The sequence below is a fragment of the Aptenodytes forsteri genome, unplaced genomic scaffold (assembly GCF_000699145.1).
Source record: "Aptenodytes forsteri isolate BGI_AS27 unplaced genomic scaffold, ASM69914v1 Scaffold38, whole genome shotgun sequence".
Lineage (NCBI taxonomy): Eukaryota > Metazoa > Chordata > Aves > Sphenisciformes > Spheniscidae > Aptenodytes > Aptenodytes forsteri.
In genome coordinates, this window is record NW_008795704.1 from 531,614 (window position 1) to 558,047 (window position 26,434).

The window sequence follows — 26,434 nt, forward strand, 5'->3', positions numbered from 1 at the left end:
GTGTTGGGTCGATGGTTGGACTCGATGATCTTAGAGGTCTTTTCCAACCTGAATGATTCTATGATTCTATGATTTTAATTTTGACATAACCTGTACCTTGAGCAATTTTAATGAAGTGCTTAACCTGAAGAGGATGTCAGCTGAGATGCTGCTTATGCAAGTGTCATCTGTAAACAGAGGTGTTGTGATTCTAGCAGAAGTACACAGTCATTCAAAATCAAAACAATTGACTTCCTTGAAGGGGTTCCAGGGCCTTCTATTCGTATATGCAATGTCTTAAGTTGCCTAACAGCAGTCAGAAAATTGTCATATTGCTAGCCTTACAGAGGGACTTACTACCTTCCTGAAAACTAGAAACAACTATTGGGAAATCTGTTCCTCCTCCATGCTCTTCAGAGCTGTCCATAGTGAGACCAGTCCTTGCACGTCACATGTTCTGCCATTTATTAGCAGCAGTGGATCTGAGAGAATTACATTGGTGGAGACCCAGAAAACTGGCTGTGTTATGTCCCGCTTTTCTAGCAACTTGGAAGACAGAATTAACTTAGGAATTTAGTCAAGTGTTTGCTGCTCTTCCAGGATGCCATGAGTGTTGTTACCGCTGTGTAAAGTACTGGTCACAGCAATGCCATGGCAGGCTGTCAGACGAGAGCAAACTGAAGATGGACCCATACTGCTGAAACTTTGTAGAGAGGCACTAAAGTCGTATTGCCTGATTTATCCTTTTGGATAAATCCTTTTGCTCAGCCTCTGCTTTAGGTGAGAAAATGTAGCAAGACTTGTAAAGCGCTAGGCTTCTGCAGTTTCTGTTGGCTTGAAGCATCGGTGTCTTTTAAACCAGGTTTAAGTCCAAATTGAAAGCTTCTGTTCTGGGAGTCTAATCTGTGAAGCCTGATGCCTCCAGGTGAAGTCTCTTCCTCCTTGAACAGTGTAAGGCAGGCGGTGCTGTGCTGGACTGATGAGGTGGCCCAGGAGGGTTGTGTACTGTGGTCCCTCTCCATCACACGAGTAGGGCCCATCAGTAATAATCAGATCTGCATGTTGTGCCCATCCACCTGCCTCTGCTCATGCTACCCAATATAGATGTGGCTTGAAGAAAGAGGGCAGCAGAGAAGGGACAGTTAGCTGCCACAATCCCTACCCTTAGGAAAGAGGATAAAAATAAATCTGCCTGTTACAAGACTTCTTTTTGGCTGCAGGTTGACTATATACTTGTATATCATGGTCCACCTGCTATCCTCTGTAGCCTGGTACAGTAACGCTTTTGATACTAGCTTGAATATTCTTACCATGTTTGACACTGCTGTTGATAATCTTTGCGTTAGCTTCAGGAAGCACTTTTATTTTTATGGATGCTTTAAATGTTTTATGATTGGGAAGTGTCTTTACTTAAAATCAGCTTTGCTATGTAGTACTGTCTTCCACTGGCCCACACGTACTATTTTTTTTAGGTCTGGGACTGCAGCTGTATAAGATCTCAGCAGCTTTAAACCCTTCTGATGTTCAGTTTGTTTCAATGCCATGCAGTTAAGAATTTCTTCTCTCATAGCTCTCCGATACGATTTCTCTGTTTCATTGCTGGCTGGAAGATTGAGGACCACTTTGAAAAAGGAAGTGGCGAAATATCTTGATACAGATTGCTCCTTGGTCCTGCAGAGAGTTCCCCTGCCATGGGACACCTTTGTGGAACACTGCATTTTCTAGCATGTGTTTCTTATTCCTCTTCTGTCATGTGACACATTCTCAATGAGAACCCATGAGACATGATCTCTAAAGAGCTATTCCTGAGCTGAATGCGAGTGTCTAACAAGTAACTCTGTGGATGAGCTGTGGTCTCAAGTTCTAGTTCAGAATTTAGTTCAGTTCTTTTAAACAAACCCTGCTGATTCACATGGACTAGCACATCATCCTTCTCCCATCTTACAACATAAGTCTTTTTGATGAGCTTTAGGAAGTGAAGAGCTGTTGATCAAAGCTGATGTGAATGAGTACCTATCTACCCTTGCTTTTCTCCTTGTCCTGGAGATATCTTACTTCTCGGACTCTTTAACCTCCAGAAAGGAAGTCAAGAAAAATGACAGTGGTGGAAAAAATGTGCAGCTTTTTGTAGGTTCTGAGCTGAAAAAAATGTCTGGATGGGTGGAAGGGTAACTGAGCTTGTTCCACTTGACCCTGCTTTAGGGGGATAGGGGGGTAGCACTGACTATATCATCTCGAGGTCTCCTCCAGCCTCAACTCTTCTCTAGTTCTGTGAATATAACTGGTGCCCCACTGTGGTTCAATTTTCTACCATCTTCATTAGTAAGCTTCTTGTACCAACCCTTGCATGATTCAGGGTAATTGTACGTATTTCACGTTTGTGGTTGCTGTGGTTTTGTCTGTCTCTCTTTGGGAAAAGAGACTTGTTCTCTCCCACAAGATTAGCTGGAGGTCATCTGTATATGCCTGAGTACTGGTGGAGTTTATCACCTGGAAAGCAGTCTTCCTGTTTGCTCTGAGCCCCGTCCTTCAAGATAGTCTTGTGGTGGTGTTTGGATTCTGAAGCAAAACAGCGATCTTGCCATTGTTGGTGTAATGCTTTTGTGCCTCGACTGTCCTGTATCAGGCTTTAGTTTCTCCACTGAGACCTTGATGGTGAAGCTTTATGGCTGACAGCTAATGAACATTACTCTGTATTGTGGCGAGAGAGGAAAAATGATCTGTTCGAAAATGCGTAGTTGGTTTGAAAGGAACTGCATCCTGCTGGTGTAGTCTTTAGAATTAGATGGCTGCATGGTATTTATTTAGCTGTTAGTGTGGCATAAATAGCTCCCTGTGATTGGTACTTGAGAACTCTTTCATAAGAAATTCACTATGAAGCCTTTATGAAGTTAACCCTGAATATGGCAGCTCTGGGGTGTGTGTACATGTGCCGTGTGTAGCTTCACTGGCAGGATGTGTTTCAGTTAGACAAGCTTGGCCATACGGTGCATGCTGCTGCTAGTTGCCGTCTTCAGCAACTTTTGAGAATTGGGAGAAGCTCATGAATACCTTGTGCCACCATTTCAGCGACTGAATCTTCCAATTTGATGGGCTCATTCTTAATCCTTGTACCTAAAGAAGTCAGTCACAAGCCTGCCAGCTGTGTGTGTTACAGCAGCTGAAGCAGTCTTACCTAGGAGGGTTGCTGGTATCGCCCAGGTGCTGTTGGCAGTGGGGGAGTCTTGGGGTATAGTTTTACCCTCATCTCTTCTGGCCCTACTGTCGTTAATATTAATGTCCCAAAGAATGTTTCTGGGGGTCTAGGAGCAAACTATAAGCAGCCCTGATTAGGGACATCTTGAGTATTGCTGAGAGGCCTGGTCACAGGTCTTGATCTGACCCTGTATGCTCAATGAAGCAGCGCTTATGAGGTAGTGGCATTCTCTCCTGGTACCTGGCTACTGGAGTCTTTCCTCGCTTCTTTTGCTGGAGATTGGTTTTGAGATGTTGATGTTTCTGGTAGTGTTCTGCCTTTTATTTCTGCTTTGGAAGATTGTTGATTGAGCTGGTGGTCAGGGGAGGCATGCCTGGGTATACTGGCTGCTGTTAAGGGTTGTTAGCAACTTGGGTTAGGGAAGACAGAGCTGTAATACGGTCAGGAACTCACGGTTTGGAAGCAGGAGTATTGCCTTGAGAAGACTCTGCAGGTAAGTAACCTTCCCCCTACGAGACATACCCCACGTCACAGAAGCCTTAGCACAGCCTGGTGTGTACTCCGTATACAGTGCAACACAGGGAAAGGTACTTGAGCTGGGAAGGGTTAATACATCCGTTTAAAGGACTGATGTACATTGATATGAACAGCTCTAAATCTTATTAGTATTTTGTAACTTTTTGTTCATTGTTTTGCATGGTACTTTCAAAACCATAATTTTGGACCTGAATGCCAATTTCCTATGTGTTTAACGAGCTTGCTATATCATAAAGCTTTTAATCTATTTTTTAAAAAAGCTAAAAGCTTCTTAACTTATATTACGATTTCACCATCTTAAAAGTATTTTATAACTACTGCTGTCCTTTGATTTGTTTCCATTTTATTTCTATTATCTTGCAGCATCTTTTATCCAAATTCTTCTTTCTTATAAATCTTGTAAGTAGGAACCAGTAGCTTTTCCTTAATTGCGGTCATGCTTTTCTTTTTCCATAATCCCATATTTTATTTGTAAATTCATTCTCATTGTCTCTTGTAGCTTTTGCACTTTTACTTGAAAAAGACAAGTAATTTTTTTGTGTGTGTTTTTGAATGGGGAGGATTGTTGGCAAAAGCAAATTAATCTGCCTGAATCAGTCCCATCTTTTCTGTACTTTAGTCTGTGATCATGTCATGAGTTTCAGGACTTTGCACTAACCATGTTTTTTTTACTTAAAGCTTATTTTACAGACCTAGTGTTTGATTTGTATGCATTGTGCATGTAGTGTTTTTTTCCAACTACAATATATTGCTGGGTAGTTTATTTAGGACAAAAAATGGCTCATGGGAAGATGCATAAAGATTTGTGCTTATTTGCTACTTATGTCATGAAAATTTGTAAGGTAACAGTAGGTTAAAACACGAATTTAAAGACAAAATTAAGAGTTAGACACTTGTCATTAGGACGTTTCCTTTAAAAAAAAAAAAAACAAAAAAACAAAAAACAAAAAAAAACCAAAAAAACCCCCCTACCTGTAAATTAACAAGTATTCCAACTGTCGAAGTGTTAATGGGTCTTTGTTTGCAAGACTGATTGTGAACCTGATGTTCCCCAGTGTCCCAGGTTTGAGATAGAGGAAGTTCTCTGGTACTGGTGGAACTACATTGGCATGATTCTGTTAGGAGCACACATTATCTGTTGTTTGGTTTTGTAGCTTATAAAAGTTTTGAAAATCAACATAGTCTTAGCTAAAAATAAGAAGGAGCGTGCTCTTTCTGCCGTTAGTAATCCAAGAGTGAAGTTGTCCAAGGAAAAAGCGAAAAAAGCAGGGGGAAAAAAAAAATCACCTTGAGAGCAATGTATCTTTTTTTGATTATTATCCTGGAAGAAAGGATGAAGCCAGCAAAGCGAGTGGCCTCCTGCATCGTATGCACATGATACTGATGTGTCAAAGGGGACCAGAAATCTCTCTAGAAAGACATGAATTCAACTGGTTTGGGCTGGCAGAACTGTCCTGCAGGGAGGGAGCACAAAGCTCGGCAGAACCGCGTCCCGTGTAGGTAACAGCGGGCTCCTGAGAGACTTTTGTGGAGCGTATTGTGGGATAGGGAGTAGGAGAGGGCCAGCCTCCCTGGTAGCTGCTGTCTGGAGGCTGTCTAACCTCAGATTTATTTGGTGATTTCAGTAGTCATGTGAGGAGAAAGGGACTGAATCAGGAGAGTGGGTTTCAGCAAACTTCTCTTTCTGATATGGGTCCTTAGAATTTTTGGATTTTTTTTAATAAGTATGTTTATACAACAAAATTGGATCAAAGCAATTTGGTGTTAGAGCAGCATAAGAGATTAGTTGTCCAGTTGAAAATTAAGCACTTGCTTGGAGGTCTCAGTAATGGCACTGTCTAAATGGTTTTTTTTTGGCATTTTAAAGGAGCAAGGCGCAAGGTGGTACTTCATTTTTCTGGAGATGAGAACTAGGTGAGGGAAGATCCTTGTCCTTCAGAGAGGGTAGGAAGCTAATATTGGATATAAGCATACTCTTCCCAGCAGAAAGTTGGGACAGGCTCTAGAATATGAAGGTCAGTTGTTGTCATCCTTATAAAGAAAAAGTTAGTTACACCCACAAATACTTTCTAAACAGAGGCACTGACTCCAATATAGTGAACTAACAGCTTCATGATAACTACTAAATTTGACTTGATCTTTGTGTCCAGGATCCCATGAGCCTATTATATATGTTAACAAAAGCGGTGAAACACTGTTTTTTCTCTTCCCAGCTATAGCAACTCAAGCTAGCGTGGAGTTTCGCCGGAAAGGATCGCAAATGTCCACAGACACGGTGGCTTCCAACCCCATGTTTGATGCGAGTGAATTCCCAGACAACTATGAAGCGGGAAGGGCAGAGGCATGCGGGACACTGTGTAGGATATTTTGTAGCAAGAAGACTGGGGAGGAAATATTGCCAGCTTACCTATCCCGGTACTAACCTATCTTCCAGTTGCTTTATTGGTATAACTTTATGGTGCAAATTAATTCACTGTGAATAGCATTCATTTACTGTCTGAGTCTTGTGTTGCCAATTCAAAAAAAAACAGTTAGCCTTCAGATGCTGTAGGTGGGGATTCCTGGCTAAACCGAATAGTGATTTCCTTTCATCTTCTCATGATGCTGGTTTTCATTGGGTTTTCTTCAAGTTCCATTTGAAGGGAGGTCCCTTAAAGTGCCTCCCAGCTGGAAGGAACTCTTGGGTTTGGTGTTTTTTTTAATTTGTCACTGAATATTGTTCACATGGAAAAAATGAGTGTGCAGACGTGAGACTTCGGACATTTTATTAGACCATGTCTAAAAATTAGACTTATGTTGTCAAACACCACAACACTGGGGTGGAATGTGTTTGTGGGTTGGTTTTTTTTTTTCTTTAAATATAGAAATGCACTAATATTCCATTATTTAAAACAGTTGTATTCTGAACTACCTCTGCTTACAGTTTTATTTCTAATAAAATAAGGCAATCTTGCCTATCAGTGTACCTTTTTTCCAAATTTTTGTTAAAAAGTGAAATAGTAAAGGCTAGAGGCCGAGAATCAACTTTAAATCATGACTCTCTCAAACTGTTCAGATACATTTGTCCCAGATGGCATCAAAACTTCCTGGAAGACTGAACTATGTTTTCTTGCATGTTGTAATTTTTTGTGTATAGATAGCTTGTGTTTCTCTTACCCAGTCAGTGAGATTCCTCTGTGTTTGCAAGCCTTTTAGAAAAAAAAAAAAAAAAAAAAAAAAACCCAAATCTTTTCCAACCTGTTTCCAAACTGCAAAAGAAACTAACTGCTTTAGGATGATGGCCAGCTAGGTTCCTGCCCCCCTGCTTTTTCATTTGTGAACTGGTTATGATGGCTATGTTTAGTCTCATTTTCCAAATTGCTGATTAGTGTGTCCTGTCCTGTTCCCCCTGCCCCCGAAAGATTTCGTAGTATTTTTCTTGTGTTGGGGAGTTAAAATCAAGGTCTCACTCCCATCCTTACATGGGGAAGGGAGTAGTGGGGAGAGCACATGATCCAAGCACTGTTAGTAAACATCTGGGCTGTATTTGCACAGCTCCCAGTCCGTGTGTTGCAAAAAGTCAGAGGTTTCAATAAAATTGTGCTGCACTGGCTTTTCACATGAAATACATGTGATTTGTGAGGGGTTTTTTGTTAAGCTGGTTAGGTGTGTTTGCCTGTGCTAAAGTAACTTGGGGGGAAAGCTCATATAAATGTTTCCTAGCTCTGATTTTGAAACTTTATTTTATATAGAAAAGATCAAATAGTGGCTGCACATTCTTGTTCATGTGGGATGCTGATGCTTTTTATGTGCAAATAATTTAATCTTATCTTTCTTTGTCAGATTTTACATGCTTTTAATTCAGGGTTTGCAGATAGCAGATTTCATTTGCCACCCCGTTCTTGCCAGTGTTATTTTAAACTCCCCTCCTTTGTTCTGCTGTGACCTGAAAGGGATTGATGTCGTGGTTCCTTATTTCATTTCGGCTCTTGAAACTATTTTACCTGACAGGTAAATTGCTATTTCCATATAAATATCATCAGAAATGTGGGGAGGTGTTTATCTTCTGGGGTTTCTGTCATTCCTGAGTAGCTTTCACTGAAGGAATTCTGTAATGTGGGCCCCACACTGTGTATGTATTTGATAGTGATAATAGCAGCACTTCATAAGCTCTAATTTTTAATTTTACTTAATGCAATTTTCTTTAAAGCAACAGTAGTGCTTATTTTAAATGAAATATGTGAGTTGTTATCTATATATTCACTGATGGAAAGAATAGGGAAAAGGAGTGATTTAGCTCAAATATATTGAAAGCCTACTGATTTTTAAGTAAAATTTCACAGGATATTCATTAGTGGCTGTTGCTGCAGTGAATTGATTAAGACAGTAATCTTACACATCATTAAATAGAAAAATTGATAATTTAGACAGGCTGGTGAAATTGGAGTAGATTCTTAAACCAGAAGAGAGAACCTCATTTGTCAGAGCTTTATAGATTTCTGGATGTTTTGCTAACTTAATACTACTCTGTGCATGCCTTCTTCAACATACGTTTTATGTCTTGGTACTGCATTTCATTTTGAAGTTATGCATAAAGTATTATTTATCTTCTGGGCTTAAATCTGAGCCACTGCTTCTTTTGGACAGGTCTTAGGAGTAGAAGAATTTGCTGGTGGCTATTGACAAAAGTTGATCTGTTTGCTAGGCAGCTGGTGTTTTATGCAATATGTGCATGAGCATATTCTGCGGATCTCTGATAATCCTGGGTGGGTTTGAGTTGTAATAAGCCAGTAGAGGCTCATGACCGAAACTTCCTGCTTTGAAGATGCAGTATATGAATAATACTTTCATCAGCTCATTGCTTTTGTATGGGGTACAGAATCCTTAGCAAGTGATGGTTCCTGCATGAATTCATTGTGTTATTGCTGCTGTTTAAAAAAAAAAAAAAAAAAAATCCTGAGCCTAGACAGAAACAGCTACATTGTATACTGGAAATTATTTAAGACCACTGGGTGGCTGTATGTTTAATTTTAACTTAATTAAATTTGGCTCCAAATGCCTGTGTAAAGTTGATTAACTGTATGATGCTTTGATTTGCAGAGAACTCTCAAAGTTTAAAATCTATGTAAACCCCACAGAGCTAAGAAGAGCTTCGATTAACATCTTGCTGTCTCTGTTGCCTCTCCCTCATCACTTTGGAACCATAAAGTCTGAGGTAGTAAACTTACCACTTTGTTTTGCGTTTCCATTTTTGTTTTCCTGGTTGTTTTGGAGTGGGATTTGGATGACTTGTGGGTTTTATTTGGTGTTCTATTTAGCACTGAAATTCTTAGAGCGACTGTATTAAAAGTTGTCAGTAGCAATGTATGCTGTGGATATTGACTTTTGAAACCAATACCATGCTGGTGTGATCTCTAATTGATACTGAAATAAATGTATTTTTCCTTTAGGTTGTCCTGGAAGGGAAATTCAGCAATGATGACAGCTCAACATATGATAAGCCAGTAACCTTCCTTTCCTTGAAGCTGAGGCTTGTGAATATACTTATAGGAGCTTTGCAAACGGAAACAGATCCCAACAACACTCAAATGATACTAGGTTATTTCAACTTTTTTATTTATTAACTGTGTTATAGAAGTGTCTGTCTTAAACCAAATTATTCCAGGACAGATTATTAGTCATGTGTTGCTTTGCAAGAAAAAAGATGAAATTCCTGGCAGGTTGTCATCTGTATAATCTCCCTCATACTATGGGAACATCTTGAAAAGCCTCACTTTTTCGTTAAAGTAATCTCTCTCTTTTTAGAAATGTGGAATAGTACTTGAAAAGTAGAGGTGGAAGTAAAGCGCATTCCAGCAGGAAAAGTCAGTCATAACTAGGAATCGAAATAGGAAAAAATGTTGTTTTAATATTGGGAAGGATTCTTGACTAACGGGTTACAGGAAACGCTTTCGTTTTTTGGTACGATTAAGCCTAGAAACAAACTGAAATACTGGGTGACTGGTGGTCCAGCACTGGCAGAATACAGATGACATTTGTTTAGCACTGTGTAAATCCTCAGACAAAAGCTTTGGAATAGAGTCTGGAGATGCATCATAGTTCGGCAACAACCTGTTCTTTGAGGTAATGAGTGTATTAACATTATTCTGAATACTCAGAAAGTAAGTAGAAGCTGAAAACTTGAATAGTGCATAATCTGTCGAGCTAAATATATTTTCAGACCAGTAAAAAATGTACTTGCCTTTTATTCCCGCCCCCCTCTCCCCCCCGTATTTTTCTCTCTTTATTTAGAAGTGCCTTTTTCCACATTATGGTGTTCTTGTCCTTCAGTAATTACAATACCACTTTCCTTTTGTCTGTTTAAAAAGGGAACAGACTTGCACTGTGGTGGGAGGTGTCTGCCTTGTTCTGGGAGAGCCTACCTGATTAATAGGGGAGGGAAAGAAAATGGCATGAGTGATGAAGTGAAGGGAAACAAATCCAGTCTGCAGAGACTTTTGGAAAGTTTCCTTGCAGTGGTTGAGATAGTTTCTTTACTAGTGGAAGTCTAAGGGAGAATGATTTGAAAGAATGATTTGCAGCCACTGCTGGTGAAGGGATGAGGATGTTTATGGTTTCAAAGTGATCCTCCAAGCGAGACCTACAGAGCATCGGTGCACAGGGGGTTGCACCACCTTGGGAACCATGGGGTGATGCTCTGTTAAATCCTACCCATGCATTCCTGTACGCCTCTGCTGCGAGTTGGTGTTTGCATCCGGCTGGGTAGATGCTCTTGAGTAGATGAGGCACTTAGGGACATGGTTTAGTGGGTAGTGGTGTTGGGTCAACGGTTGGACGCGATGATCTTAGAGGTCTTTTCCAACCTCTATGATTCTGCCTCAAATGGTTTTTACCATTACTACTTCCATGATAGTCCATACCAGTCCATCTCCCCTGTATTTCTGTTGTTAACTTCACATATGGAAACAGGAGTTTATCTCCTGCTGGCTTTAGTTGGAAAGGATTCATGGATCTCCAGTTTAGCCAGATTCTCACACATGCCACCAGCTTCTCAATAAAATCAGTGTTTGTTTCCAGTTGCTCACTAAATTTTTGACAGCGAGTGGTGCATTTCCCTTCATATAGCAAGTGGTGTTTTCCTAAACAGTCATTGGGAGGGAGTAGCAAATTAAAATTGATGCCACTGAGTGCATCAGTGTCAGCCTGTTACAGGTCTACTGTTTCTTTCCTCGTCGCCTGGGGGTGGTGCTGCCAGGCAGATACAGGCTGTTCATGCAAGTTGACCTAAGGCACCCTGAATGCATTGGCAATTTTAATTTAACAGTGTGTTACACTTGTGTGTAGTTGTCTCTCTCAAGATGAAAGAGATGACTACCTGCTGGCTAGTTTGGATGCAGTAGGGTTGGCTAACCCCTGCAATTAGAGCTTCAGCTTTCTCAATACAGTATTTTGGGTACTGATGGAAAACAAAGCACGGAAAGTGAGAGGCTGGGGATGACTTCCAGGTAGAGAGAATTTCAGTGTATCCCACCTCAGATTATGCACTGGCCTCCTGATTTAGGAAATTGTGTTTATATTTTAGCCAGATTGAAATGAAAGCAATTTTTAATTTGCTCTACAAACCCACAAATTATCAATGATGCAAATATTAGCCTTTTTTTTTGTGGGGCAGGGACAGAAATGTCTTTATGAAAATAAAACTCCTTCATCACAGATCAGTATGAGAACAAGTGTGGTCCGTTGCGCTGATGTCTTAAGGGTTGCTGAATGGACCAGACATTATTCACTTTATCTTCCAGCAGGTCGTTGTCTGTACTGCTAGTTCATTAAGACTTGAAAACATGTTTTGTTTGCCAGTCACTAGCTGCCTTTTGGCTCCTAGTGGCCAAACTGGGGAAGGGAGCCTCTTTGTGCCAGGGAAGAATGTAGCCAAGGCCAGCACTGTATAACCCTTGAGGTGGCTTTGGGCTACACAGCTCATTTTAGCGCTCTCAGTTATCTAACAAATACTGTTATTTTATTCACAGAGTCAGTAGATACCCTTAAATGTAACCTGAGTTTTTAAATTAGCACAATCTGATGGGAGACAAGGAATGATTCCAGCCCTTCTGTGAAACCAAAATCCTTCTGAACTGAGGAATCTGAAAAACCTATGTTCAAAGCATTTTTAAAATAGCTGAAAGCACTCTCTCTCAGCTCTCATCTGCTCCAAAAAAAAAAGCCTGAAGCAAATTCTGTGTCTTATAAAACTCTTTATAAGAGTTTTTATAAAACAGGATGGCAATCCTGTATGTTAGACCTTCAGTGCTTCTTTGTAAATTTTAGCAGTGAATATTCTACTGCGGTCTTTAGTTACCTTCTCATATCTGATTCTTCAGGTGCAATGTTAAATATTGTTCAAGATTCAGCACTGTTGGAAGCCATTGGCTGTCAGATGGAAATGGTAAGTATTTTTTGTTTATGAAGTTACCACTTCAGAAAGAATGCATTAGTCATTTTATCTGCTGTTGTAAGGTGCTCAGTTAGCATCTTGAGGTTTGATCATCTTTTTTTCTCCATTGTATCTGAGAGCATCCTCTGGTATAGGGAACTCTACTCAGAAAAATCTTCTCATCGCTCAAAACTGACTTTCAATTTGCAGAACGGTGGTGAAAACAACCTCTTTAAAAGCCACAGTCGTACTAACAGTGGCATTAGCACTGCAAGTGGAGGCAGTACGGAGCCCACAACACCAGATAGTGAGAGACCGGCACAAGCCCTTCTGAGGGATTATGGTAAGGATAGCTCTTCTGGAAAAAAAAAACAAAACACCAAAACAAACCTCTGTCACTATATGCCAGGGTGATGTTTTTTGCGGTTTTTTTTTGTTCCTAATTCTGGCTAACACATTAATATGCATGGGTGTTTTGAACCCAGGGTGGATAGCCCCTTTGTTTGTTGCCAGTTTGTGCCCTTTTGTTGGTTGTTTTTTAATCCTACTAAGGGACTCTGAACACTTCAGAAATAAGAATGTAAAAGCTTATGAAAAAGGAAGTTTTTGCTAACTGCTTTACTTCAGCATATGTTTTCAAGACACTTAGTTTTCATGAACAATAATGGGATAAGTGTACACCAAATGTAAATTACTTGCTGCATTCATTTTGGTAGCATTCCAAATGCTTGCCTGACTCTTGCAGCACCTTTTCTTAAATTATATTTAAAGAGCATTTGGGGGACTCCTGTTTTTATCAAGCAAGTAAGCAAAATGCTTGTGATGTGTCATTTGTTATAACAAGAGAATTTCTTAATTAACATTAGTTTGCTATGTCTTGTACCATGCATTTTTGAATCTTTGTAAAAAAAATTCATGTTCTACTAAATCTGTGTGTGGTAAGCTGGCCGAATGTCAAGATCCTGGAATTTAACTTAAGCCTTTGGTCTTCAGTTTAACTGATGTTGACCAAATAAATGTGAGAACAGATCACCTTTTTTATATTGTAGCCTAGGTTGACAACTCTTCTTACCAACCAAAAATGTTTTTTTCCTCTAGTTCTATAACTAAGGAGAGGAGGGAGCTAGTAGGAGAGACTTCAGTGTATTCTAGGGGTTCATATTAAGATGTTGGTGCTTTCCCTACAGGATTTGTGTTTGAAATTATTAAAGTGCTAGTTTTCAGCACACCATTTGAATTGTGTGTTTAATTTGTATGGGTTTTCATTGACAAGTCCTTGTAAAAATATCCCTTTGTAAGATTAAAAAAAAATCTTTTAAATATTTGACTTATTGAGACTTTAAACCGTGACATAACTTGAAAGACATTTTTGTAATATTCATTTTATTGGACCTTTTTTCCTATGCACAGAAGGTAAGGGTGTATGAAATTTATGAAAAGAATTTGAAGCAGGATGCTTCAAACAAGAGAACTGAAAACAAGATGGTCTATTTTTACTGGGATTATCCAAAATGTCTTTTTAAAAACAATAGAGATAAGCTTGTCTGAATGATTTGTATAATGTCTGGTGGTGTATATAAGGGAGTTAGCCTGTGCAAAAGTGACCAAACCAACTTCTAGATTCTGGGTTTTGTATATTTTTATTTTATGTGTGTATTGTGGCTGCTTTGGCTTGTGCTTGTGCTTTGCTTATTGTCACTAATGCTTAGTTATTTTCCCTCCCTGTGGTATGTGATATTTGGGTTATATCCTAGCTCTTAATACAGATACAGCTGCTGGACTACTGATACGTAGTATTCACCTGGTAACCCAAAGACTCAACTCACAGTGGAGGCAGGACATGAGTATCTCTCTGGCTGCACTGGAGCTTCTGTCTGGACTGGCAAAGGTGAGAGGTGAAGTTTTGTGTGCTCTGGCCTCTTCTCAAAGGGTGATTATAGTCCTGTTTAGGTGAAAGTCATATGCCACCAAACAGATGTCTGTCTGAGTTTGTCAGCAAATGTTCTGTTTGGACATGAGAAAAAACAGTATTCATTTTGTACTTCATCTTCTCCTAATGTAAATGCTCTGTGGCTCAAACGATGTGTGCCCTGTAAATGCCTGTTGGCTGAAAGTGAAGCTCAGGGTGGCTTGTTCAGATACATGTGGCTCTACTGTACAATTCTGGCTGGTTTTGTTGAGCTAGCTGGATGGCTCCTAACCTCTCTCATGGATTCCCATGCGTGTCTGGTTTTGGTTTTTGTTTTGTTTTGTTTTTTACACTACAGGGGATGCATCTGCCATATTAGGTTACACAGTTGAGGAAAAACTTGCCACTAAGCTTCCAGTGGCAGTGTAGGGGCTTGGGCCATTAGTTTTCAACCCCACTGTGAACCGTTTATCATAGCTTTGCTTGGCTGGGTGGCCAGTCTGTCTGTTCACTGTGTAACCAGACTTAGAAACAAGAGTTTTTATTGCTGTTACTTGGCAGATTGCAAATATGCCAGAGTATTACAGAAAGGGCAATTAAGTTGTTCAAGCGTTGTACCTGCTTTTCCCCTTCCATCTCACCTTGGAAATAGTTTTCTGAGCTTAGAAAATGATAGTGTATTTCTAATATGAAGGTGTCACCTTCTGCAGAGCTTTATCTGCACACAGTTCCTTGATTCAACAGCAAATAACTGAAGTAAAACTACTGGGTGGGGGGGCTCTCTGAGAAGTAAAATGCCCTTTTCTGCTTGAGGGCTCTTGTCCCCAAGCTGGAATTCATGACACTTGTTAAGCAATAGTCCAGTGTATTTACAGCAGCCACCATGACCTGGTGTGACAGTTCAGCATTTCCTGACGCGTTCCCCCGGGAACTTGACAGATCTCTCTGAAATACGCATGTCTCAGGCATTTTTTTAGAGCGTGGAGTCAGCACTGAGCCATGTTGGACTGGGTGCTTATTTTATTACTGCAGTAGCATAAGCTGAAGGATGCATTTGAAACTGTTCTGCAATGAATTAATGTATGGTTATTGGGTCTTACAGAGCGTCATACAGAACCAGGGGTTCCTGCAGCTTGTGTGGTTAAGCCAGGTTTTTGGGTTTTTTTCTTGGCTTGCAATGAGATGGAAATGTGGAAATATATTATCTTTTCAAATGCCTGCCCAGGTTAATATTAAATATTGTAATCTTTGTATAATTCTCTTGCAACTGAAGTAATTCTTCCTCTCGGGTATCTTGGATATCTTTCCCCTTCGTAATAAAGAAGGTAGAAAGGGATCACCTCTTACTGTGGAGTTGGAGAACCAGTTCTGCTTGTGCATTTGGAGGTGACAATTTCCAAAGCCCTTCTCAGGTTAGAGGCTGCCCTGTCTTGTCTGTTCAGCACCAGGATATTAGTGGGACTTGGTAAATTAAAAAAATCCTGTTTCCTGCAAGAGTGCTGGTTCACCAACCTGCTTTTCATAAGCTCATCTTGAGGGGACTCTATTTGCCATAGATCTTACACTTCTGAAGGAAATGCTGCCTTCGTCCTAGGGCTCTGAATTGTCACCCGCCCCGCTGTGTGGAGTACAGCTGCCTGGCTCCAGTGTTGTCACCAGCAAGACCATCCACCTTCCTGCTTGAATAAGGGTGCACCTTAATGAGTAAAGCTTTATATGGCATGGTCAAATGCTACAGAGTAGAAAGATCCACCTTTAACTGACTGTTCCTGTGCCAAGTTACAGGTTGGGAAGAAAAGAGAAGAGAATTTCAGTTCTTTAGTTTTATAATGTAGATCCTCATGCCTCAGTGTACTCAGTGTACATACCTCTTCACTAACCCTCCGGTCTGGAGCCTTGCTCCCTGAAGCCCTGAGTTGGGGGAGAAGCTGAGGGGTTTTTGCAGTGAGTTTTGGGAGAGGAGTTATGGAGTTTTTTGCCAATATGCTTGTCTGAGGGTGGGTTTTCTGTCCCTTTTCACTGGTGAAAGTTACTGTGCTGACAAAATAAGCCTAGTGGAAAGTTATGTGAGCGGAATGAAGCCCCGTGGAAGGGAGACTTGGCAGTGAGTGGGTTCTCAGAGATACAGAATGGGTTGCTATAGCTGAAGGAGAGAGAGGTATTTGCTGAAAATGTTTTAAATGCTAATTTATTCAGCTCGCAATTAGTTTCTTATCAAACCATATTGGTACCACTCTTGCTCTTGGAAACCAAGCCATGCAATGTGGTGGCACCTCAATGCAGCATTTCTTTCTTTTAAGTTTCAATATCCATCACTGTTAAATATTTTTACCCACAGCTTTTAAGCTGTAATCATAAAAGAGCTCAACCATTTATTCCTATTTCTTAAAACTGCATTTAAAAATGCTTTTAAAAACGATTTCTTCTCTGAAGGATTTTTGTGGAGGAATTCTCATCCTCTCCTGCTTGCTTTACACAGGTGAAAGTGGTGGTTGATTCCTCTGATCGGAAGAGAGCTATTAGTTCAGTGTGCAGCTACATAGTGTACCAGTGCAGCCGCCCAGCCCCGCTCCACTCCCGTGACCTTCACTCCATGATCGTTGCAGCTTTCCAGTGCCTCTGCGTCTGGCTCACTGAGCACCCCGACATGCTGGATGAGAAGGTAAGAGTCTCTGGTTGTATGTATTTCGAGCACTCCAAATTGTAATGCCTTTCGTGCCTGACCTGTCTGTTCTTGATACTTTAAAATAATGTGGTTTTCTTAGTTTTCAAAAGTATACTAGGAATTTCAAAACTGGTTTCCATGCAAAATAGTTTTGAATTTTGATTTCTGCTCTTTATTCACCAAGAATGTTTTTGGCTTTAAAATTGCCTTTCATATTTCTAAGAATGTCTTGATCTTTCTTCTTGCTTTGTGAAACTAGAAAATGAGAGAAGAAAAGAAAACCTGAAAAAGCATCATCTAGACAAAACGGAATTCCTTTGATGCTAATATTTTGATAATCATAGCTTGTTTCACCAAGAAACCAGTTTTCTAGAAACTGAGCAAGGCTCAATCCAAGATGGAATTTGCTTGGGAAGCTTGAAAAGAGCAGGAAATGAAAGATGCGTGTTTCCAACAGCCTTCTGTCCTGCTGTTCAAAAAAATAAATAAAAAAAAAATTTGAGTGCAAATTTTCATTGTTGGTCTCCTTGCAGAGGCAGCTCAGTGATCTTTCTATATTTTTACATATAATGTATATTAATATGTATTATATAATATATTAATGTAGTTTCATATAGAACATATGTTTTATATATCTTTATATTTTGTTTATATACTCTGTAGCATCTATAAAAATATTTATATTAAAAAAAAGAAAATTGAAAACCCACAAGCAGGACTTTATTTAAAGATGCTTTCTGCATGCACTTTGGGGTACTGGCATGGCAGTAGGTGACTAGGACAGGATGGTTTCCCTGGATGTGGCACAGCATGGGTTTATTCAGCTGCATAATGTTTTACTTCCTTTCATTAGGTTCTTTTTTTGTTTTTGTTATCACTGCATATTGAGATAGTGTTGCATACTGTGTGTTGTATATACTGGACACTTAGTAGCTTGTTCCTGAGTCATGATAGTCAGGTGAGGACCTTTCATTGCATTTGGAAGTATTAGAATTGCAATTTTCCAGGTGCCTCACCTTATATTTGCTTTGAATTTCACCTGCTGTTTTACTAGCCAACACTGTAAATGCCTTCTGTAATTCTTCATGGCCAGTCTTTGCATCTTGACACTGATTAATTTTGCTCTGTCAGAAAACTTTTAATCTTCCTCTTCACCTCTTCAATTATGAATATAAGGAGGGACACAGGCCAAGGCATAGAACCCTGCCTGGTCTCTGGTGGTAAAAACTGACCGCTTGTGTTCAGATTTTAGGCACTTATTTATTCATGAGAACACTTTCCTTTGTTCTGTAGCTCAAGCCATGAGATTTGAACTTTTGTTGTAGTAATCCAAGTATTTTCAGCAAACAATTTTGTAATGAGCAACACCTGTGAGTCATACCTGCGGTTCTACTGTGTGTTGGCCTCTCCTGTAATAAATTCGTTGAAGCTTTGCTGTGTACTTTTAGAATATTGTTATTGTTCTTTTCGAATGATGAATAATTTTGGATGAATTAGATACATGGTATGAATTAGATACCATGATATATTTTACTCATGAAAAGCTGTTGGCAATTGAAAGATTTGGAGAAGGATTTCTTGCAGTTTTCCAGATGAGTTCATTCTTAATGTGCTTAGAACTTAAAAGTTGTGAAGAGAGTCTCAGAAATGCATTTATTCTCTTTAAATATGTTTATGTTTTTCAATTGCAACTCCTAGTAGTCCTCTTGGCAATTTTGTACATATGTAATGGAATATATTGTGTATATTCATTCAGAGCATTTTATACCATTAGAATACAAACATGAGTAGACATCTATAGATGGGGAAAATATCATTTCTGTAGCAAATGTGATCTTATTCCAAGACTGTCTGTTAGAATAATCTTCTGCCTTTATTTCTGAGCTCATATTACCAGCAGTACTTTATTTTAATCGATGGTGTATTACTGTTTCACTGAGGTCTTGGAGACATTTATCAGAGTGCTTCTGCTTTAAGGTGGTTCCTCTTGTGTTTTAGGATTGTTTAAAAGAGGTACTGGAGATTGTGGAGCTGGGCATTTCGGGAAGTAAATCCAAAAGCAGTGAACAAGAGGTCAAGTACAAAGGAGATAAGGAGCCAAACCCTGCATCCATGAGAGTGAAGGATGCTGCTGAAGCTACACTAACGTGGTATGTAATTTGTCAGAGCATGTTTACTGTTTAGCATTGCCTTGTCTGAGGGTGTTTTAATTAGGAGTTCCCAGCTGCTGAGATCTCTGTGATGTAGCAAGAGCATTTGAAAAGTCAGGCAGAAGCTCCCTTTGTCTTGCCCTTTGGGCAGGGTTCTCCTGTGCTCTGCCTTAGCTGTCTTCCCCCTCCCATTACAGGTGTTCAACAGAAAAAAGATCCTTGTGATTTCTGCCTTCCCCTCCTGCCTGTTCTCTTCCCCTCTGCCATGCCTCTCTTTGCTCTGGGAGAGCAAAACCCAAGCCCTCCTGCAGCCCCTGGTATTCTGTTCTTGGCCAGACCTCTCTGCAGACAGCAGTTCCCTCTATCTCCCACTTGACCTAGTGATCCTGTCTCTCCATTCCCCCTTCTCCTTATCCTCAGCCCGACAAGATACGTCATCCCCATACCGATTGGGAAATTGATAGACACTCTCATGTGTAACACAGCAAGGAATGGCACATGCAGCAGATGTAAGCTGGGGCAGGGTGGGATGTCATTCTGCCCACGGCATTGGGCTTACTTTAATATATTTGAGAGGTTCTGCTGGAAATGCAGTAACAGATAATGTGTGGGTTGGGGAGGGGAAGCACAGAGAGGAAAACTGAGATTTGCTCCAGAGAAGTTGAAAAGCACTGTTTTACTGGATGAACAGCATGATGGTAGACAGGACAGATTGAGGATGGGTAGGATAAATATGTTTTGCAAAAGGCAATAGCTGCTTTCTTTTTTGCTCTGCTTTGCAATAAAATTGTTATAAACTTTACTGTTAGTAAAAACAACTACTCATTGGAAATTGTGGACAAACCTTTATTGTTGCCTAAAAGTTTCTCTTTTCATTTAGAGAGATGAAACTATCTGTTCTCAGAGTAAAGTGGAAAAGTGTGTGGGGAGGACTTCAATAAACTTACTTTTGGTCTGGGTGGTGGTGTTAAGAGTAAAGTCCTGAGATCACATGATTTTCAGTCGGACCACTCTCATTATTAGTTCCTGCCATAGAAATTTTCCATTTCTAATAGTATTAGGTAGATCCTGTACAACTTCAGATGATTTAAATGGGTACTTCTATGATCTTCCCAAGGCCGTGGCTCCAAGGAGGTAGGCACTGTTGGACCACACCTGGAGGCTTTCTCCCAGGGAAGGTTACCATCTATGGTAGTCATGCTTGTGTGATCCTGGGCCTTTCTTAAAAGGTTTTAAGTTAATGTAATCTGTACTTGAAGAAAGCAAAGACAATCATAACTATTGCATCTACCCTGTCTTGCTTGTTGATATAAGAGTGGGCTAAAGTATGGATGATTATCTCCAATCATCCATAATCTTCTTATGAGAATGAACATAAAAAAAGCTGTGGAAGGGTACAGATTTTCATGCTTTAAAGCATATCTTAATATCTTTATAACCTAGGTTATAAAGAAACTCATTCTGTAGGCAGAGTACCCTTCTTTGTAGGTTTTCATGTATTTGTTTCTGAAGTTACTGGTTCTGTTTTAAAACAAGCTGATGGGAGAGGGCAGGCTTGCCCTGATAGGGTAACTGCTGTGTCAAGATACAAATGAAGAACAGGAGTGAAGGTCTGTGCTTGGGTGGAACAGTTCGCTTTCTTAATCTGTCATAACTCTTAACTTTTTTTTCTCACTTGCAGTATTATGCAGTTACTTGGAGCATTTCCTTCTCCCAGTGGCCCTGCTTCTCCTTGCAGCTTGGTGAATGAAACCACATTAATTAAATATTCTCGTCTACCTACCATAAACAAGCATAGCTTCCGTTACTTTGTTTTGGATAATAGTGTCATCCTGGCGATGTTGGAGCAGCCTCTAGGGAATGAACAGAGTAAGTTCATACTTCCCATTTCCTTCTGCCTCTGGTTAAAACTCTCTGTATGGAGCTGCAAAACAAAGGTGCTTCATCAAGCATCTCTCACATTTCAGGGGCTTACCTGTTCTGTGGGTGTGCGACTGAGCAGAGTGTTGTTCTGGGATGAAGTGGTGGGAATAACTTTAATGCCACTGATAGTTAAACAAGTTCAAGCCCATCCAAATTGTTCATGCAGTTGTCTGTCTTTCACCCAGTTAGATCAGATACTTGCAGCTGACTGCCATCTAAATTATTGCCGATGGACAAAAGCAATAGCATTACATTTTGAAAACATCCTTGTTCATGAAAGAATGAAAATATAAAGAGTATAGGAGGCTTGATAGGGATAAGTGCTCAACAAATGGTTGATGTGACATCTTTATGCTTGCACAGTTGCTTTTGCTTGCTTTAGGTCTCCTGTTACTAAATGTTTCTGTGGGTGCTTTCAGCTCAAATGGTTTTAGTTGCTTAGGAGCTGTTATAACTTTCCTGTGTACCATCCTGTTCTATCAATTTACACCTATTGTAAAGGAGACCTATCACAGGGTATTGGCTTTCACAACTGAATCTAACTTGTTTCAGCCTCATATGCTTTGACCAACAAGAATTCATATTAAAAAAATCTGGTATTAAATTACATGATGCTTTGAACTGAATAACTGATCCCCCTCTAAGTCTTCATCTATCATGGCATTACCAAACAGAATAGATGAAAATTCTCTTATATGCTACCTCAGTTTACGATTAATGTATGTTAGATCTGATCTGCCACAGATATATTTTCCTCATCTATGGACAGGATGGAGTCTAGATACTAGTCTTGAAAACAGAGGTTGCACAGAACTTCATGAACTGGCTAAGAGAAGTTGTTACTTTGAGTTGTGGTCCAGAGTGCTCCAACCTCATTGAGAATCACTAAACAGATCTTACAGAAAGTGCTTATGCTGGGAGCCATTGCCGCATGTCCACCCACAGTCTATTTGAGCAAGCATGTTCCTGACTAGAATGCATTAGAACACGCTAGAACAGCTGAGCAATTCTCATCCTTACTCTGCCTCTGCTAAATGCATTACTGAGGAATCCTATTAGATTAACTATTAGAATCTCAAATTAGATTATCTTGTTGTGCATGACTTGCTTACAAATCCCCTTTGAATTACAAGATTAATTGCAGTAATGCACAAGTATGTCAGATCACTTTTGAGGCAGATCACTGAAGTGGATGATTGTAGGGAGCTGGTTTGGTTTGTCTATATGTGTGCTTATGTAGCTATGCTGCACCCTGACTTCCCATGAAATACTGGGGAAGGAATATATGTCTGCTAGTTACCTGATGGTGTCAATTTGTGGTTTATGTGCACAAAAGACAAATATAAATAATTTTCAAAAGAAAAGCTGTAGAGGTATGATGATCCCTTTTCTAAGTGGCTAATATCGGTGGCCGTTTAAGTCTCAAAGGAAGACTGAAATCTCTGCAGTGTTAAAACCACCATTGTGCAAGTTGAAAGGCACCTCAGGAATCTGCAGTCTAACCTCCTGCGCTAAATAAGGTCAATACTGAATTCAGACCAGGACAATGCAGCCTGACATCGTCCAAATAGGTCTTGAAAACCTATGAGGACAACTTCTCTGTGTCCCTGTTCCTTGTGGTGAAAAATCTTCCACGATGTGAAGTCAGAATCTTCCCCTGTCTTAGTTTGACCATTATCTCTTGTCCTTCCACTGTTCTTACTGCTGCTGTTTTGTGTGGGACCTTTACCAGAAGGTCATGGAAGTATCATGGAAACTGTCTCCATATGGTCATTTGTCTTACCTAAACAGGCAGTGGCTGGACAATCTTTTTTCATTTCCTGGAGATAATTTGGAGAGAAACAGTGATCTGCATGAATTTGGATGAAAGTTACTTTTAATGATGAAACTGAGCTGGCAACTACTGAACAGACCACAAAGTAGACTAGTACTTCCCTGCTGCAGAGAGGAGGATTGCTTCTCCTCACCAGGAATTGTCTTCGGGGTCAGGGAGGAGTTAACCCTGAAAACAAAATCTCTGTCATCATGCCTGCATTTCTTTCTGGTTAAATTATTGCACAGTGAACTGTTTGCAATTTATGATGATGTATTATTCTCTTAACCCATGTGCTTTGCAGATGACTCTTTCCCCTCTGTCACGGTTTTGATCCGTGGGACATCTGGAAGATTTGCATGGGCCCAGCAACTCTGTCTTTTACCAAGAGGAGCTAAAGCAAATCAAAAGGTCTCTGTCAAAGCCCGTAAAGAAATCTTTAACTTAGAGATGTTCAGCAGAAATTCCACTAATGTGAGACAGCCCCACAGAGCTGGTGATTATACATTAAGGCTGAGCCACGGGGCCTTTAGCTGTAGGTAATGTGACACATCTCTGGTGACTCTTTACGACTTGTGATTAATATTAAATACAGGCTGTGAAATCGCTGTTGCCTTCTAGACTTGTTTAAGGGGAGGGGGCATTCTCTTTTTTTTTTTTGAAAGCATCTTCTGAGGTGATGGGGCAATGGACAGTGTATTTAGTGTGTAGGCATGAGTGTTGGTGCTGATTTTAGGATCTCGGGCAAAGCCCTTGCAGCAGAGGCAGCGAAGTCTGGAGGTGTAGAATGAGATGCTGCAGGGAGAACAGCTATTCAAGCTACAAAGCCCAGTGTTGCAAAGATGGCTGTAAACCTGCTGTGAAAAAAAAATTATCCAGATGAACTCTGGAACAGCTCTGGAGAGGAATATTGGAGGAGAAATACCCCAATCTCATTTTACAGTAAAATCTCTTACTGCAGTTGTCTAGTGGAGCATGTCCTGTTATCAAAATTCCTGTCTGTTTGTGAACTTTTCCAAATCTTCGAACTCTTCACAAGCCCCTCAGCAAAATAAAGTAAATAATAATGTAGCTGAAATGAGGGCCTGTCCGTCTCAGCTGTCACGTTCACATTTGGATGAATCTGGTCTCTGCAAAGCAGCCTTTGTGAAGACCTCCACGTGATGCCTTTGGAGCTGTGCTGTCACTGAAGCTGAGCCATTTCACTAAATAGTGTCAGTCCAAGTGTGCTACCTCCCACACCAAAGGAGAAGTCATGTCCTGGCTGCCGACTTCCTTACCAGTTTTAAGGGAACTTTTCCAACTTAAGGCATTCTGTAACTTTAATGTTAACAGCTTTGTCCTTTTGAAGCTTAATTGGTAGTAAATAAATTTATAAAGCGGCACTCAAGATGTAATTAAAGGTCTTGCTTGCTTGGACCTTATGCACCTGCAAACCTGCACCTAGATCTTTTGTTGCTTTCACTGGTAACTTCAAGTTTTGAATTACAGACTAACGGTTTAGAACATAATGTAGTAACAATGTCAGAATTTCAGTATGATACATTATGCAAGCCCTTTTGATCTTCTGGCAGTGCATCCCTCTCCTGACCCACAGCATTGCTGCTGTTCTCTTCCAGGACTTCTCAGCTTGACTTGTGATCATCATAGTCAGCAGGGTTAAAATGGAGGCTTCTCAAACAGCTGGTAGCTTTCGCTCAATACAGTTAGAATGGGCTGAAAATAAGTTGCCATGTAAGCTTGCCATTTTTTGGGGGGATTTGCAAGTGCTTAGAGATTAGGTGGTAAGTAGGGTTCATAGGTTCCAGGAGTGCAGCCACCAAAATGGGCAAACTGTGTCTCAAAATTTACAGCCACATTTTTAATACAAGTCTATTAGTTTAAAGTACTTACTGAATGCTTTTTAGTGATACCTCTCAGTAATGGATTAGTGTACTGGTGGTGGTGGTGGTAAACGTTTTCCATCTATTGTAATAAAGTATTGTCTAGTGTTACGATGCCTTGAATGTAAAAACTGTCCCCCTTTTTTGTCAGACTTTTGTACCAGAACCTCGACCAGCTCCTAAAAATGATGTTGGATTGAAATACAGTGTGAAGCACCGCCCTTTTCCTGAAGAAGTGGACAAGATCCCATTTGTGAAAGCTGACTTGAGCATTCCAGATTTACATGAAATTGTGAATGAGGAAGTAAGTAACTCTTAGTCTCTGAGTTAATTTTGTTCTTAGGGGTTTTTTGTCTGTTCATGAATCATACACTAATGTCTTACTGTATATAGTTTTACTCTTTAGCTTGACTAATTTCATATTAATAGAATAATAACCTCTGCTAACTAATGAAATCTGTGCACTTCTCCAGGAAGATGACAATGCTTTGATGTGTTTTTTGGGAGGCGCTGCTCAACATGTTTTGTTACAGATCCTAATATCCTGGTATTGCTAGGAAGCAATGACTTGCATTTTGTTGCTACTTCTGGGGAAATGGAAGGGGCTTTTTTGAGACCTCCTGGGGGAGGAGGAGGGTGTGTATCTCCAACATATTTTAAAGTTTCATAGTGCCAAATGTGTTTTAGTTTCTGTTCACTTGAAAGGGAGAAGCTGTAGCTGATACTGGATACATAAATTTGCAACAGCTCTCCCATGCAAACAGGGTGTTTAGATGTTCACTTTGTAACATTGCAAGGTCGTCTTGATAGTGCTTTAGTAAACATCCTGGTGGTGGAGTTGCAGCTGCTGCTCTGCCTGTGGCTTACAACTTTCCTAAATGATGGAGCTGTTTTCTTAGTGGATCTTAGTGATCTTGGTGGAATCACCATTTCATGCAATGTTTTTCAGCTCGAAGAGCGACACGAGAAGCTGAGGAATGGCATGGCTCAGCAGATTATTTTTGAGACTTCCATAGATCAGAAAAGTGAAGAGGAGTGGCGGAAGAAGAGCTTTCCTGATCCGATCACGGAGTGTAAGCCCCCACCACCGGCACAGGAGTTCCAGACAGCACGCCTGTTCCTCTCTCACTTCGGGTTTCTCTCACTAGAGGCATTGAAGGTGACCTGATGCTTCTTAGCGTTGTGCAAATGCCCTCAGTACCCATATGGTCTGGCAAAAGAAGAAAACTAAATTTTGTTAGTGGAAGATCTTCTGTGTAATTCCAACTACTGTTAAGCTGTAGTCTGATCAAATAAAGTGATGGATTCCAGTCTTCCAGGATTGAGAGCAGGGTTGTGAAAGGCCATGCCTCAAGTTGAACATGCTCTGAATACGTGGCTCTATCTTTATTTTTGCAGTGGGTACATAAGCTATCGCATTCATGTGTTCATACCTGAAGTCATTCCCTCAGCTTAAGTTAGGTTTTGGGGTGGTACTTTGAGAGTTTCTGAAATATGACTGCCTTAGAAGTTCTTCTGCAGAGATGTTTGTGCTGAAGTGGCTTAATCATATATAAGTACATATATTGGGAGTACATATAGGTTGTAGAGCTTTCTTTTTAAAGTTAAAATAACAACAGTTTATAGAGATGATCCATATTAATCTGAAATTCTGCCTTTTACCTGTGGATTCTCCCTCTTATTCATTGCATTTTCTTCCAGAAAACCGTCAACAAAAGTAGACAATGGAGCTTTTGCAAAAATGATGTCTAAAAGTGCTTAATATTTTATATATTATTGATATATAAGTTAATAAATATGAAACTACACATGTCATAGAATCATAGAATAGTTTGGCTTGGACCACCACCTCTGGGCAACCTGTGCCAGTGTTTCACCACCCTCAGCGTAAAACATTTCTTCTCTAGTGAACAACCCCAACTCTCTCAGCTTTTCCTCACAGGAGAGGTGTTCCGTCCCCCTGATCACA

General features: G+C 40.2%; 1 protein-coding gene across 4 annotated transcripts in view; it reads left to right on the top strand.

Annotated features, from left to right (window-relative positions):
- The window catches only part of RALGAPB (Ral GTPase activating protein non-catalytic beta subunit), a 66,020-nt gene that overhangs the window by 19,756 nt on the left and 19,830 nt on the right, over positions 1–26,434 (top strand). Inside the window, exons 9-22 of one of the 4 annotated variants that reach the window (XM_009283248.2) lie at positions 4,076–4,111; positions 5,926–6,127; positions 7,535–7,702; positions 8,792–8,906; positions 9,142–9,289; positions 12,070–12,134; positions 12,333–12,465; positions 13,877–14,010; positions 16,511–16,693; positions 18,695–18,846; positions 20,528–20,715; positions 22,887–22,993; positions 24,617–24,769; positions 25,415–25,624. In XM_009283248.2, coding sequence (XP_009281523.1) covers positions 4,076–4,111; positions 5,926–6,127; positions 7,535–7,702; positions 8,792–8,906; positions 9,142–9,289; positions 12,070–12,134; positions 12,333–12,465; positions 13,877–14,010; positions 16,511–16,693; positions 18,695–18,846; positions 20,528–20,715; positions 22,887–22,993; positions 24,617–24,769; positions 25,415–25,624 — 1,994 coding nt within the window. The remainder of the gene's footprint in view (positions 1–4,075; positions 4,112–5,925; positions 6,128–7,534; positions 7,703–8,791; positions 8,907–9,141; positions 9,290–12,069; positions 12,135–12,332; positions 12,466–13,876; positions 14,011–16,510; positions 16,694–18,694; positions 18,847–20,527; positions 20,716–22,886; positions 22,994–24,616; positions 24,770–25,414; positions 25,625–26,434) is intronic. The other 3 variants (XM_009283249.2, XM_009283251.2, XM_009283250.2) reach the window with 3 other exon arrangements.